Source organism: Notamacropus eugenii, chromosome 5 (assembly GCF_028372415.1).
Source record: "Notamacropus eugenii isolate mMacEug1 chromosome 5, mMacEug1.pri_v2, whole genome shotgun sequence".
In the NCBI taxonomy this organism is placed as follows: Eukaryota; Metazoa; Chordata; class Mammalia; order Diprotodontia; family Macropodidae; genus Notamacropus; species Notamacropus eugenii.
In genome coordinates this window covers 110,929,925-110,946,301 of record NC_092876.1, presented here as the reverse complement: position 1 = coordinate 110,946,301, position 16,377 = coordinate 110,929,925, and the positions used below count along the sequence as shown (strand labels likewise).

The window sequence follows — 16,377 nt, the reverse complement described above, 5'->3', positions numbered from 1 at the left end:
CCTCAGACTTTTCTTTGTGACATGGAGGGACTTGTCCTCCATTCATTCTTGATTGTGGACTCACCACTTTCAAATGATAAGTATGACACAATGGATGACAAGTAATAAGCAGGGAGGGAACTTGAAGTTGGGGAACTCAATGTGCCCGATTCAAACCCTGACAAGCCTAACTAAATGATACATATTTAAAAAGGAAGAAAGACAAGAATTTTATGGGACTATATATATTTGACATCTACTGATTCCTAAGTGGGAATCACAAGAAATATAAAGGATTTTCAATCTTGAGAACATTTTAAATAATCACATGCTAAACCCGAGGGAGCGTTTAACCAAATAAAAAAACCTATTAACCTAAAATCCAATGTATTGACTATGAAGCATAATAATTATTATCAACAAGCAGAGTTTGCAGTAAAGATTCAGCCTCAGATAAAGACAAAACAATGTAAGCCTAAAGCAATAGTAGGTTAAAGAAAAATAACAGAATCAGTCAATGGTCAAAGAAAATGACAACAATGAGGTATCAAGCAGAAACTTTGAATGAAAGACAAGATGGGCCTTTGAGAGAAATGTGTATCAGGGAAAAAGGTAGAAAGAAAATAAATTAGATAGACATAAAATAAATTAGAAAGATAAACTTAAAAATAAAATTTGTAATTCAATGAAAAGGAAAGCTCTGCTGAGTTTAGACAAGAGAATTAAAAGTCATTTTAAGTCATGAAGTAAACATGCCTACAAGTAATTTGATTTCTGTTTATTTATTTTTAACATTCTTTTCTTTTTAAAATTTGACTTTCAAATTCTCTCCCACTCTCCCATATCTTTCCACATACACTGAAATGTTATGAAATCATGCAAAACATGTTTCCATATCAGCCATGTTTCATTTAAAAAAGCAAGAAAAATAAAGTGAGAAAGGTTTATTATGTTTCCAATTCAGAGTTGATCAGGTTTCTCTCTGGAAGTGAACAGTATTTTCTCATAGCAAGTCCTTGGAATTGTCTTGGATTATTTTATGATCATAGTAGCCATGCCTTTCACTACAACATTGCTCTTATTGTGCACAGTGAGCTCTTCAATCTCACTTCACTTTGCATCAGTTCATATAGTTCCTGTCATTTTTTCTAAAACCACTTTCCTCATGAGTTCTTACAGCACAATACTGCTCTATCACAATCATATCTTACAACCTGTTCAACTATTCTCCAATTCATAGGCATGCCCTCAGTTTCTAATTCTTTGCCACCACAAAAAGAGCTCTGTAAATATTTTTGTACATATACCTGTAGGTCCTTTTCCTTTACTTTCCTTGGGATATAGGCCTGGTAGTGGTATTGCTGGGCTATGCACAACTGTATCAACCCTTTTCACCTAGTTCCAAATTTTCTCCACAATGGTTGGACCACTTCACTACTCCACCAGCAGTTCAGTAGTGTTCATATTTTTCCCTCATTCCCTTCAGCATTTGTTGTTTCTGAAAGGCATGAGGTGGTATTTCAGTTGCTTTAATTTGCATTTCTCTAATCAGTGAATTAGAGCCTTTTTAATATGCTTATATGTAGCTTGGATTTCTTCTGAGAACTACCCTTTGATCATTTATCAATTGGGAAACGGCTCTTCTTTTTAGAAATTTGACTCAGTTGTGGATTTAAAGATGGGAATATCCCTGCCAATTCTCTAAACAAATTCCAGGATTGCCTTCAGCTGGTGAGTGGGCAGAACTACAAACAGCTGTCTCAGGGCAAAGTCTGATTAAGCTCAGTGGGTGAGACTCTAAGCAGAAAGAAGGGTCAAGGGTCCATTTAAGAAGGGGACAGGGGGTTACTGAGAGCAGCCTCCTGGAGATCTCCAGGACAATGACAGCAGGAACAGGGTGAGTGTTATCCTGAAACCAGCACTAAGTAGGTGGTTTATTTACTATTCAGATATTGGTAGTTTTGTATACATTACAAATCCTGGCTTGATTTACTGTTTTACTTCTTCTCTAGACTAAAGAAACCAATGAGGAAAATGTTAATACTGTAGATGAAATTTAAGTACCCTGCCTATCCTTCACCCCCACCCCAGAGAGTGTTCATTAGATATTTACTGGCATACTCTCAGGGCTGAGAGAAAGTGGGTTCTGGCTGTCCTTGTTTCCCTTTAACTGAAGGACATGGAAATGTAGCTGGGAGGGGCAATGGTTCTGTGGTTCACTATCAGGAGATGGAGGAGTACCCTATTCTGCTGCTCCAGGGACTGTATTAAGTGGGATGTATGGGGTTTAGAGGAGAGACAGTGCACATGGGGAGAGGGGTCCAGGAACCCTTTTCAGTGGAGGTGGGCTGCAAGTTCACCCTGGAGAAGTGCTGTGGTCTAAGTCAGATGATCAGCTGCTAAGAGGCACCTAGCCTCTCTCAGGCAGGTGGGCTGGAATCCTTGTGGCTGCAAAGGGATCCAAGTGTGTGTCAGAATAATGACCAAAGGCCTAGAAGTTGTAGCACCACTGGTCCTTGTCAACAAAAGTACATGTAACCCATCCCAGATGTATCTTTGATCATTCCCTCTTCAGTATTCACCTCCCTCTTAAGCCCCTATCTCTATGCCTGATTCTTTTCCTAATGAATTCATATATTTATATAGCAAAGTAACTGTGGAGATCTGCAGCTTATCTATGATTTCCCTTTGAACACTGAAGAGTGGGTCTGACTCAGGTTGGTACCATGTTAGGCAAAATAAAGCACTGCCAAGTGATTCAGCAAAAGGATATCTGACAATAATGTAGTACAGGTACACTGTGAGGAGCTACCCTACACATGGAAATATGGCTGGTCTGCAAGGCAGGAGTGTGGTGCTTATTTTCTGAGTCACTTAATTTAACTCTTTGTTGTGAGGGAAAATGGGATTCTTCAGAGACTTTGATCAGTATCATGAATGATATAAATGGTTGAGTTGTGTTTCTAGGAATACAAAGAAAAGCAAATAGTAGAGTCAGAAAGACCAAGGAGGAAGCTACCCCAATGGTCCAGGCAGAGACAGTTAAGAAGGTCTGCCAAGTAATAATACATTTCAGAGAATGAGGAGATGATGATGAAGCTGTGAATCTGTCTGGATTTATTAAACCTTATTCTGCTACCTGTATTGTAGAAGCTGAACCAAATTGATACTTTTGCTCTCTTTCACATGTGACACTATCTCCAGGCTTTGTACAGGCTTTGTCCCATGCCCAAAAATCATTTTTCCTTCACATCTGCCTCTAAAAAGGAGTCCTTACTCTCCTTCAAAGTTCTATAAGGCCTGCATGAAGCTTTTGCAGATCCTCTCCAGCTACTCTAACCCCCTTCCATTTGTAATTTCTTTGTATGTGTTTGACATTTCAGCATTTCTATTTATATGTCATTTCCCCTATAAAGTATTACTTCCTTGAAGGAGCTTTCTAGATCATAGAGTCTCTGGAACATTATAGGTGCTTAATAAGTGACTGGTAATTGAATGATTTGTGATGGGAAGGATGCCATGGAAATGAAAGTTAGGATAAAGTTAGGATTTGGGATTGGAAGATATGAGGACCATTTTGAATATATTAAGTTAGAGAAAGCTGTGGAGCTTCTTAGGTTTTAATTATGAGGCAGTTCCTACTGGAGATGATAGTTTTCCTTCCTCCAAATGAAAAACGTCACGTTGTTTAAAAGCTTTGTATAGCAGTTGTGCTGAAATGAGAATCCTGATGAGGGTCAACTAGGATAATGAGTTAAATTGAATTTTGATGGACTAGTTATGTTAGATCTTCCCATAAAATGACTTCCCCTTTATGCATTCTCCCTCACCACAATTTCTTAGGATTGGGTGCTCCTGGGATGGTCAGGTTCTTTGTTCTAGATCACTCCCCTGAAATCATTGTGAAACTTGCCCCTGATAGGCATCTTTCTCAGCTATGGGATTAAGAGGTGAAAATAACGTTGTGCTTACTTATCTGTTTGAGGGGAGGGGATGGATAGTAGGCCAGAATAAGGCCCTTACCATCCATCTTCTCATTCTCTCATTCAGGCTCATGGCTGCAAAAGAAATGGTTCCAGATTCCCAGGATCTGCTTGCCTGTACCATTTGTCAGGTCTATCTCTCAGACCCAGCAACTAAAGCATGTGGACACAGTGTTTGCCAGTCCTGTCTTAGCAGTGGGAATGAGGTTTCTACTCCTTTATCTTGCTCTGAATGCACGGATGTATCCCAGTCACAAGATTTTGAAAGCAATTCAAGGGAAAACAAAACGGCTGTCATTGTCAAGCAGCATCAGCAGTGTCCTGAGGGGACCAAAAAGTGTGAAAGACATCAGGAGGCCCAGAAGCTCTTCTGTATGAATGAGCAGATCTTTCTATGTGTGTCCTGTTCAAAATCTCAGGAGCATGAAGCTCATGAGGTCTGTCCTCTAGAAGAGGCTGCTGAGGACTACAGGGTAAGTACAATGGGGGCAAAGGCAATTCTCTAGGGACCTTTCAGACTTGATAGAACCTTCCCCATTGCCAATCTGACTGTTCCCATGTTGATCTGTCCCAGCTGAGAATTAGAAGCCTCTCTACATCAAATGGTGCTAGCTTCCTACACCTTGTGGATGTCCTAGCTCCTGCCCTTTCCTGGGATGCTGAATTTTAGAGTAATTGTACTCATGTTTCTCTTATAGAAGAAACGGCAAGATAATTTGAAATGTTTACATGAAAAGTTAAAAGATGTCAAGAATCTAATACTTGAGGAGAAAGCGGTACCACGGACCTGGGCTGTAGTGTGGACAGTAAGTGTATCTTCAAGTTTGCTCATCCCTTATCTTCACAACCCATCAGACAGATGAGGGAACTGAGGCACAAAATGGTCAAGTTATTTCTCTACATTCTTCTAGCTAACTCCTGCAGAAAACTGGATTCAAACCCAGGTCTTGAGTGACTCCAAATCCTGTGCTGCTTGTTAAGCTATCTCTGAAAGTGAAGCTAGACTTGATGGAGGCATTGCCCTTCCTGGCCACCAAGCTGGGTTTTCCTGCCTCAGACTCTTTTACTTTTGAAAGTATGGTAAGGTGGGGGTGAAGCAGTAACAGGGTACTAAAGTCAGAACCCCAGAATTTGAGAGTGCCAAGGGACCCCAGTATTCATCTTGTCTAATCTATAAATGAAAGGAATTCAACTACAACATAATTTGGCAATGGGCCATCTAGTCTCTCCTTGAAGATGTCCAAGAATAGGGACCCCTCCCCCTTTCAAAGCAGCCCATTACATTTGAAGAAGTTTTGCCTAACATAGGGCCTGAATTGTTCTCTTTGCAAGTTCTGCCCCTTGCTCATGGTGCTGGCCACACTGTCAGACAAAGCATCTCTAATTTCTTTTCCTGCTCACAGTCCATCACTTATTTGTCTTTTCTCCCCACTGAATTGTGTTTTATATTTTTTTCAATTTCATGTTCCTTCACATACGACTTCATCCAGGTGACTAACTCAGGCCCAAGAGAGATCCCTGGTTGCTCTTCCAGGGACCTTCAGCCAAGCTGACAGTAAAACATCAGCTACTACTTTTAGAATCCTGCTGATCAACTGCTTCAGAATCTATCTCCTTCTAACTTCATTTACTTCATATCTCATCTCTTGCACAGTAACAGGAAATACTTGTTCAAATGTTCCAAAATCTAGGTACATTTTTTTACATTATTCTCACATTCCAGTTTAGATACAAGGTCAAGTAGGACATTAGCATAGTGTGCCAAGCCTTGTTCCTTTCTTCCAATTAATCAGTCAAGGATTTATTAAGCACTTTCTATGTGGCAGGCACTGTGCTAAGAGCTGGGGATACAAATAGAGACAAAAAGATGAGTCCTGTCCTCAAGGAACTCTTAATCCAATGGAGCAGACAACAAATTTTAAAAGTATATTATAAACAACTTTTGTATACATGAGAAATAGGAAATAATAAAGAGAAAAGGCACTCCATTAAAAATTGGGAAAGGGTTCCCTGAGAAGATGTGAATTTAGTTTCATTTGAAGGAAACCAGGGAATTCAGGATGCAGGGATGAGAACTGAGAGCATTCCAGACATAGGAGACAGTCAAAGAAAATACCTGGAGTGGAACAGTAAGGTGGCCAGTGTCAATGAATTGGAGGGAATAGGGTAGGGAATATGATGTAGGATATGAATGGCATATTTGAACGACAAAGAAGATTTTATATTTGGTCCTGTTAAGATAAGGAACCACTGGAGTTTGGGGGTGACAAGGTCAGATCTTTGACTTGGGGAAAATCATTTTGGCAGCTGAATGGAGGATGGACTGGAATAAGGAGCTGACTGAGAGAGGCAGATTTGCTAGCAGGCTACTGCAATAATAATCCAAGCCTGCACATATTCTGGAGATGTTACAAAGGTAAAATCACCAATTCCCTTTCTAGCTGTTCCTTTATCATCTTTTGGTTTCCAATTTTTTAATGGGATAAGCATTTTTAAACAATTGGTAATAACTTCTATCATGCAAAGTACTATGGATGTAAATGAAAAGAAAGTGCCCTCCCCCAAGGAGCTTATAGTCTAATGGTGGAAGACAATACTAAAGGGTACTGAAAAGGTGAATGGAAGCTGACATGAGTGTGACTGATAAGTTCTCAGGGACAACTTGTCAAACCTTTCTGAGGTGACTGTAGGGGCAAAGACATTGCCAGAAAAAGGTTGTCGTCCTACCGCTATCTCTCTCCACCTCCCAGGGAAAAAAAAAAGATAACACAAAATACTCATGTAAGCATGAATGGTCAACCCAAACAAGCTCCAATATCGACCATGTTCAAAAATGTCCCATTCTGCACATTTAATCAGTCTTCTCCTCATCAAGAGATAGATAGCATCCTTTAGCATTCACCTTCTGAGCTCATGATTGATCATTGAGCAGATAGAGAGTTTTAAAGTCTTTCGAAGTTCCTTATTTTTACAATATTCTTGTACTATACCTTCTTCTGGTTCTGCTCACTTCATCTGTATCTGTTCAAAGTCTCCTAAGATTCCTCTAAAACTACTCCTTTGACATTTTTAGGAGGTCATATCCATTACATTCATGTACAATAGTTAGTCATTCTGATTAACCTCACTCCTTTTAGTTTCCAGTTCTTTGCTTCTACAAAAAGAGCTGAGAAACATTTTCTACTGTTAACCTGAAAACTTGGTTAAAGAAAAGGCAACAGGCTAAATCCATACATTTTATGATTTAATTAATTAATTGATCAATTCCCTATCAAAGAAAATGGTAACATAATCCATTATAAAGCCAGAAAAAATGTTCTGGCTACTGACACAAAGAATTGGGCAGCCTTAAGTATGTTTTAGGACAAAGAAGTGTTCTGTGTCCTTCAGATTTATGATCTCCATAAGCGTTTAACTACACCATTAGAAAGGAATTTCTTAATTGCATAGGTTGTAAATATAATAAGATAAAATTTGACAAAGTTTCAAATAGAAATTACAACCCAAGATGTTGGTATTTTCTTTACCATTCACATGCCATTACATAGTATATGTCTACAAATATTAACATATGGAAAACGTCCCATTATTCAAGATAATATTTTAGGGTAAAGGTCTCTTAAGGAATGTTAAGTCAGCCCTGGCAGGCTCTTGTTGACATAGGAAGAGGCATTCTGAGTTTGCTTCAGAGAGAGCAAAGAGATTATTCCAAAATTATATATTAACCATTATCAGTACATATAGGATAATTTTCCTCTTTGATTTCTTAGAGGTATAGTGGTATTGCTGGAACAAATGGCATATGGAGAGTTTATCTGTCTTTTGAGGGACATAATTCCAAAGTATTCTACTGAATAGTTGAAACTAAACCTCTAACAACAGAACATTAAGGTGCCTGTTTTCCTCAAGTCTCTTCAACATGTTGAGGGTTCAGAGTTGCCTTAATTTGCATGTGTCTAGTTATAAGTGATTTAGAATATTTTTTTTTCTTGTGCCTATAGATTACTTTCTTTGAAAACATCCTGTTCATATCCTTTTCCCATGTACTCATTGGGGAGTGACTCGTTCTTATAAACTTGAATCAAGTCCTTATATCTTAGTAATGAAACTTTGGCAAAGAAAGTTTCTGCAAAGATTTTTTTTTTCTAGTTTCTTATCTCCCTTCTAATTGATGTACTCAACATCACCTATTATCTTCTGTGATCATTTCTACCCCTTGCTTGGTCATAAGTTTTTCCTCTAACCCAATGTTTGCTAGATAGTTTTCCAAATCAAATATCTTTTTAAGTCTCCTTTCTAGAATTTTCTCTTGAGTCAGAGTCAACCACACTGGTCTGTAATTGGCAGACTCTACTCATTCTTCAACATTCTACAACTCTGTTCTTCAACCATCTCCTTACTTACTCTGAGTATCAGCCAACCTATCAGTCATGGTCTATCATTTCCAGCATATTTTTCTTTTATAGAGAAAACAGAAACAAAATGAGAAATAATAAGTCCTGCCTTTTTTTGTTATGTTCAGTCTTTTCCAGCTCCAAGCAAAGGCTTTCCCCTGGGGCCTTGCTTATATCTTTTATATACATCTTTCCCCTCCTTAAAATTTAAGTTGGACAGTGAAATTTTGGAGAAGCTATATTATTCTCTATGCTAGACAATTCCCCCTTTTCCTCCTCACTGTAGTTATTTTCTCTCTGCTTCCAGAATTTCATTTTTGAGTATCTCATAGCCCTCTTACAGCATTTTAGAGATGAAAATCTAAGTCCAGAAATGCTGACAGTCATGCTCAGTTTACCAGTTAGATGGCAACAGAAAATCCATTTTTCCTAAATCTTCCTTGGTATAGGGTTCTTTCCAGTAAATGTCACACAAACCAGGCAGTCCAAGTGAGGTTTGACCAAAGTCACTTCTCCTATATATCAGTACCATGATATGTCAAGAGAAGTACTTGAGGAAAAATTTCAGGAACTATGTGAATTTCTGAGTGATGAAGAAGAGGATGTACACAGTCTTGTGGAGCTGGATGAGGAGGAAAATGAGATGTTCCAGGAGCTGAAGGATCATGAAGCCCAGGAAGAAATAAAAAACATCCAGAAAAAGAATAGGAGCAGGACCCAATTGTTCCAACACAGCAAACACCTAAGGCAGATGGTGACAGCATTGGAAGAAAAGTCTCAGATGTCAGATGGGGACCTGCTGCAGGTAAGAAAGATGTCTACTGTTATGGGGCATTTGTATTGGACTCCAGACAAAGTCGTAAAACATTGCCTAAATGGCAAATCTATAACAAAAGGTATTTTATTGCTCCTTAGTTTACTTATCTGGACTCCCTCTCTCAACTTAGTCTTCCAAGTCTCTAACCCTTGAGTCACCCTTGACTCTCTCCATCCACCTCCATACTCCCAGAGTGGCCAAATCTCTATTGAACCAATGAATGTGATCTAACAACTTATCTTTCTCTTTCCTTCTCCTAGGATATTGGAGATACTTTGACCAGGTATGCTAACCTTCTGAAGAAAGCTAAGTAGTTTGGAATGAAGGTACAGGGGTTAGGTTTAAAACAGCATCAGGAAGCCTGTGGTTCCAAAGAGGATACAAAAGTTGGTTAATAGGAATGGTAACTGAGTCTCTTCTCTATAGGAGTGAGTCACTGCTACTACAAAGGCCAGAACCTTTCACTCCAAAACTGAGCGATTCTTACTGCATGAATTTAAGCAAATTTCTCAAGAAATTTCAAGGTAAGTTTCACCTATTTGGCTGTGAGTCTAGATTTGGGATTCCTTCAGAAGGGGAAATAATTTAGCTTTTTGGATCTCTTAGTTGTCAGAAATATATTGCCAAATGCACCAGGATGTAAGATGCCAAATAGTTGCCAATCTGCATGTGTTGTTGCCTTCACCAGGAAGTACCATCTACTCTATGAAACCACAGGTCTGGTCCAAAATGATCATACAAACAATCACATTAATATTGCCATTTGGAGGGGGTAAGCTGGAAGAACCTTCATGGTCTAGATGAGCAGTATATGAGTGGGGCCCAAACCCTGAAGTGAGAGGAAGAAATCAGTGAGAAATAGGAAAAAATGTTTCACTGAGAGCTTTATCTGTTTCCCCCTGGCTGGGTGAGGCCTCTAGATGAGTAGTCAAGGTAATGGTGATAGTGCAGTTTTCCTTGGAAAGGAGCAGCAGGCCTGTAGGAAGCCATAGAGGTCTACTTCCTTTGTGAGCTGGAGGTAGAAGTAGGGAAGGAGGGGGATGGGAAGAGCATTTTTAAGCACCTACCATTTGTCAGACACTGTAAAAGCACTTTACAAATATCTCATTTGGGCGATATAACAATCTTGTGAGATAAAAACTATTATCCCCATTTTACAGATGAGGAAAGGGAGGTAGACAGGATTTAAGTGACTTGTACAGGATGACACAGCTGATAAGTATGTGAGGCCAGATTTGAACTTCAAGGTCTGTTGGAGCTTTAATACTCTAAAATGACTTTTGGATAGGAAATCAACATCTAGCACCTTAGGTCTGGCCTTTTTAATGTTGAACTGTGATTAAAAGATAAGATCTAAGGTTCAACAAGGCTGCCATTTCTGTGACTTCTTGTTAGAAATGCCTTTTGCACAAAGGAAGAGAACAAGAACCCTCAAATTTGGGGAAGTTGTTCATAAAAAAAAAAATTTGTAAAAGAAAGTGTGTGGGGGTTGGGGAAGGGTGTCCATCCTGACTGTTCTATTTTTCCTTATTTACCTGGTACAATTTTGATTTTTAACCCAACATTCATCAAAAGTACAATATCTATTTCATGCCTATACCAGAAACATCTGTGGAATCCAAGTATTAAAAGGCAGGGAAAGGAGTGTTTGGCAACAAAGATAGAACTGTCTAATCTCAGCAGATAATGGGCATTGGAGTGATTTAAAATAAAAGGGAAACCTTTCAAGGGATCCCCTGAAAGTCAGGGTCACCTGACTTTCCTACATACAGAATATTCTCTCCTAAGTGTTTTGCTCTCTACATCCCACATTTCCTTGGTACAATAGAACAAGATAGCAGGGTCCAAACCACCTCTCCCTGCCATTTAAGGCACTGGAGTACCTTCCATAGGATTGATGTCTGTTTCCTACCTGCACTCATTTTGGACTTCTTTGACTTCTCTATCATGTTCCCTGGAATTTCATTGTTGGGAAATCTCATCTTGCAATAGCCTATTGGCTTTCATTCTCACATATCACTTGTACCCTGGCTAGCTTTTTTAGTTAAGGACAGGGGCACAGGACAGACATCTTCCCATTTCCTACCTGGCTTCAATTATATTGAACTTTGGTTTCCCCACAATGTACCTTTGATGGGCACCTTCCCAACCTACCCCCCCACACACTCACTTTTCAACTTTCAGCTTTATGTGTTATCTTTCCCCTATAAGACTATAACCTCCTTGAGGGCAGGGATTTTTCCTTTTTCCTATTTGTATCCTCATTGCTTAAAACAGTTTCTGATATGTAGAAGGTGCTTGGTATTTATGGATGCCTTTGCTCTCTCTGCAGGATCTCGACTGCTGCTGGCCTGTCACTATCCATATGAATTATCTGATGATAGGAAGAGGACTTTCACATTTGCTAATATCTCCTCAGGACAGACATATGCTGTTTATACCTCTGGAAGTATCCACTACATGAGTGGCAGAGAATTATCGATTATACCATTGGACATGGATAGAATTTCTGAAGAGAAGCAAGTCCCACCCATCTCTGCTTGTTACTGCTTGCCTATTGAAAGGAATATCTTACCTGTTGACCTGCTTCTTGAGTTCCAGTAGAATGTCCTTGGGTACAGACATGCCTGGCCACACTGATGCTTCAGGATGACTCTGGAACTATATAATCTTGTCATGTGCATGAGAAGATCCTAGTTGAAGGAGAGCACTGGGAGCTCTTTTGACCTCTTTTCCTAGCCACATGCAAAGTTTATTTTGCTTTTGCAAAGAAATGTGTAAATGCAGTGACATCTGTCATTGTTTACACTTATGCCTGTAATGATGTGATTTGCTTTGGATAATTATCTGTAAAGGCCCACCCCCACCCCCCCCCACACTCTGAATTTGGTTAACTTTTTGACTATATTTCAAAATAAGGGGGGAGACTAATGTGTCCAGACTAATTGTACTTATATTTTTTTAGAGTTTTTCAAGGACTATTGCATATTTTTTCACTTTGCTTGGAGCAAATTTGTGAGATAAGACCAAAAGTGGTTTGGTAGAAACTAGGTTTAAGGCAACATTTTATGCCATGCAACATCTCTGAATGGATACTTTTGAAACATAATTTGAAACCTCTTTTTCAGTCTCTCTAGAACTATTAAGCAAAATTTATTTGGCATAAGAACTCTCCCTTTTGTTGGAATATACAAAAAAAGCTCCTTTCAAGGAAAAGGATTAAGTGTAGAAACTATAATAAAGTAGAGCTTATTTTGTTTTGTTAAGCAACTTGTCTTCCCATTTCTTGAAGCCATTGGGCTAAGCTTCCTACTGTCAGAAAAGATTGTACTGGTGTTAATTGGGAGGAAACCCTCTCAGTGTGAGATGTTCTGGTATAGATAGAAACATTTTCTCCATCTCTCTTCATGATCTAGACAATAAATTAAGCCCTGAATTGCAGCAATTGTCGAATTTAATATAAATGCTCATAATCAGCACTCAAAACCAGAGCTATCTCTAGACTGCCTTGGCTTCATATTCTTACAGGGAATAGTCTAGGAAAAGATTGAATAGATTCTTGTTTATGTCTGACAGTTCTTGTCATTTTTTTTTTTCTGATCTGACTCTCCCTTTTACCAGTAGTTGAATTGTATCTGGGTAAGTTTTTATGTCCGATGATTCTGTTTATATGACCAGTATCTCTCTACTTTCAACACAGCAGATCTGATTTTTCACTCTCACTAGCAGAGTCCTCTCCAATAGGCTATGGGACAGAGTTTTGAGGAAATAAAACTGCTGAAGGGGGTTGTGAAACGAAGTTCTACTTTTATATTGAGTTTTGGGGGTGCCAGCAGAGAAATGAGGAGCCCCTGAGGAATGTAGAGGTCCATTCCAGTCCTTAAATTTGAAGACTTAAAAAATAAAGTTACAATTCTTTTTAGGTAGTTTCATTAAAATCCCTAGTTTCACAGAGGCATCTCTGTGAAACAGAGGCAAGTTATGAGAGTATCAACTCTTGAACAAACTGAACCTTGGGAAGAAAGCCAGGAATGATATGGTTAAAACTGTTCAAGAGGGATTTGAGAAGTCATCTTATAAGCATTTTTAGGCAGAGGTGCTTCCAGGTAGTTGGATATGATGGAGCTGGGAGAAAAAAAACCACACGTACAAAGGAAAAAACTACTGTGAGCAGAAGAGAAAGTAGAGCAGTAATTTAGATGGTCCGCCTCCAGGACCACCTACTCTCATTGATTGGCCAACAATATGCCCCAGTCTAAGACCCACTTGGGCATTGCTGGGGCCCTCATTTGCTCAGAATGAATGTAAATAACGATTGTTTCTGTTTTGTTCAGAAACCCTGAGGGTCTTCCCCTCCCAGATCTATTGTTTGTTTTTAAAAGAGGTCATTCTTCAGTCTGATTAGGCCTTAATCACTCAGTCAAACTGAGATTTGTTAAAGTGCTTAGCTTGAAGAGTCCAAGGGCCCCCTGGGCCACCTCTGATCTCCTGATCCATATCTGGTTACTGGACTCAGATCTCCCTGAAGGAGAAAGTGAGGCTAGTGACTTTGCACAGTCCTCCCTCACTTCAATCCAATTCACTTGGATGTCATGGCATCCCCTCCCTGACATCATGGTCCTCTTATAGAATGAAGGACAAACAGCAATTCGTGTTTTGTCCATGTCTTTAAGACAGAGTCTGCATTTGCTAGATGAGGTGGCACATAAATATTCTTCTGACTTTATACTACCCTTTTACTACTACTCCAAAGCAGTCTCACCATGCACAAACTGAGAGAGATGCTATCCTCATAAATAAATTCACGATGGAAGTAAGCATCAGATTACTGTGGATTCTATTTAGTGACAACTGGATTCTAGTCCTTTAATCTTGTCTTTAATGTAGTGTCTTCCATTTGACTTTTTCAGCCAATGAAGCTTAGACTTGATTAGTAGAACTGAGAATCATCAGCATAGAGATGATAATTGAATTTATTCATCATTGAACTTATGGGACAGGTCCAGAATTATCCAGAAACTTTTGTACTCTGCATACGCTGACATTTTATTGTTATAAGTTGCCATTCTCATGAAGGTGATGATAATGGCTTGTTAAGATGACAATTTTTGGAGGAATCCATATACTCTTTCATCCTCAACATTAAAATATATCAAGTTCTGAGAAATAGTTTTCCGAGATTCTTTAGAGTCAAAGATCGTGTAAATAGCATGCATCTCTCCTGAGGCATCAGGGATAAATGTGACATATCTCTTTTTATCTTCATAAAATCTATAGGATTGCCAGTTTTTCACCTGTGGGGATTCTGTAGAGGGAAAAGTTAAAAATAGTATGTCCAAAACAGAACTCACTGTTTTACCCTCTAAAACCTCTCCCCCTCCTACCTTCTCTTTTATTGTAGGGGCTAATGCCAAGTCCCTCAGACTCACACTCTAGGAGTCATCTGAATTCCTCTTTCTTACCCCCATATCCAATCAGTTTTTAAGGCCTGTCAATTTCACTTTTGCAACATTTCTCCATTAACCACCTCCATATCCACCCTATCACACCCTCCCCACCCACACATACTCCAGTTCCCAGCCTCAACTCACACATTGATTATCTCAATAGCCTGCTTCTGAATCTGTCTGCCTTAAATCTCTCCTCACTCTAATCCATCCTCTAATTCAGCCACTAAAGTGATTTTCCTAAAGAGCAGGTTGGATTGTGCCACTCTCTATTCAATAAGCTCCAGTGGCTCCCTATGGCCTCCACAAGCAAATACAAACTGCTCTGCTTGTCATTCAAAGCTTTTCATAACCAAATCTCCTCCTACCTTTCCAGGCTTCTTAAACTTTACTCCCTGACAGGTACTGATTCAGTGACCTCTTGGTGGTTCCATGAACAAAAAGCTCCATCTCTCAACTCTGAATGCTAGCCTCTGCAGTTTCTCTAAGTTCCCACTAACATCCTAACTTCCACAAGAAGCTTTCCACAGACACTCTTAATTCCAGTGCCTGCACTGTTAACTATTTCCTATTTTCCCCGTGTGTGGCTTGCTTGAGACACATTTGTTTGCCTGTTGTTTCTCACATTGGATTTTGAAATCCTTGCATTTAGGCTCTGTCTTTGGTCTCTTTTTGGATCCCCAGTACTTAGCACAGTACCTGGAAATAGTAGGTGCTTAATAAATACTTATTGACTGATTATTAGAGGCCCCCAGGAATAAGATCTTGGTCTTGCCACTCTTAATTGAGGGATTTTTCTCCTGGAACATTCCCTGAGAACGTATCCTCAAAAACATTGTGCTTCCCTAGTGAAAAGCTCAGTAACAGTAAAAATATTATTCTGCTTAGCCTTTTGAAAACCTTCTGTCTCATTTCTAGTTGGGTTACATCCTTCATCAAAGCACTGGTGCCTTAAATTCACCTTTAACAAAGCAGAACTCCATGTGTTTCTAGAGGCCTTGATGTTCCTTCATCATGTCAAATTGCACCAGCTAACTTTTTGAGTCAAATTGCACTCAGTGCTCACCTGGCAAGGAACACTACTACGTGGAGAGTTTTCAGAGAATATCATTGATTCATTCACTTCTCCTATTCATTGCCTTTCTTCTCCTACATGGGAGCCTGGGGACCCCAAGTTTCTTCTAACTTATTTATGTATGTTAAATGGGTACCTGACCTACTAATAGCAAATGGTCATCATCATGGGAAACAACCTCCCCTCCCCCAAGAAGAAATAGGCATGACCACTTTTTCAGTGGTAGGTTGTTTTCTTCATAAAAACTCTCTACAGAATCATAATATATAGATCCATTGCCAAAGGCCGGTTGCTTACCTTGAAATTTTAGCAAAAATAATGTTGCCACAATGAGATAAAAATGACTCAGCTTTGGGCTGAAATGTGCCCAACCTTTTAGCAACAGGGCCTCACTCCTATGGAGAACAGAAATTCAGTTACACACCCTGGTCAGCGCAGGCTCTGTACCCTCCACTGCACCAAGGAGCCAGGCTCACCCCCATTCTGTTCATCTCAGGCAGCAATTTCACTCTTACCTCAGTCCGAGATATTTTTGTTAACTTTTCACTGAAGAGAAACCTACCTTCTCAATCTGTCTGTCACACCCTAAGAGAGAGAAAAATAAGACAAAACAACCAAAGAAAAATATCAGTCTGTCTATGATACTGGCCTCTAAAAAGTCACAGAATCCCACCCCAAGTCC

At 39.4% G+C, this 16,377-nt stretch overlaps 1 protein-coding gene across 3 annotated transcripts; it reads left to right on the top strand.

Moving 5' to 3' along the window:
- Positions 1-1,757: 1,757 nt before the first annotated feature.
- LOC140505040 (tripartite motif-containing protein 43-like) lies at positions 1,758-12,614 on the top strand. Of its 3 annotated transcripts, none has more exons than XM_072610597.1 (7): positions 1,758-1,876; positions 4,030-4,435; positions 4,661-4,768; positions 8,883-9,161; positions 9,434-9,456; positions 9,600-9,697; positions 11,506-12,614. In XM_072610597.1, exons 1-7 carry the CDS (start codon positions 1,860-1,862, stop codon positions 11,775-11,777), a joined length of 1,203 nt encoding a protein of 400 aa, XP_072466698.1. In that variant the 5' UTR covers positions 1,758-1,859; the 3' UTR covers positions 11,778-12,614. The 3 variants fall into 3 exon arrangements, with proteins under 3 accessions (XP_072466698.1, XP_072466699.1, XP_072466697.1); XM_072610598.1 differs by having other exon boundaries at positions 1,764-1,904; XM_072610596.1 differs by having other exon boundaries at positions 1,764-1,904; positions 9,434-9,483.
- Positions 12,615-16,377: the final 3,763 nt, after the last annotated feature.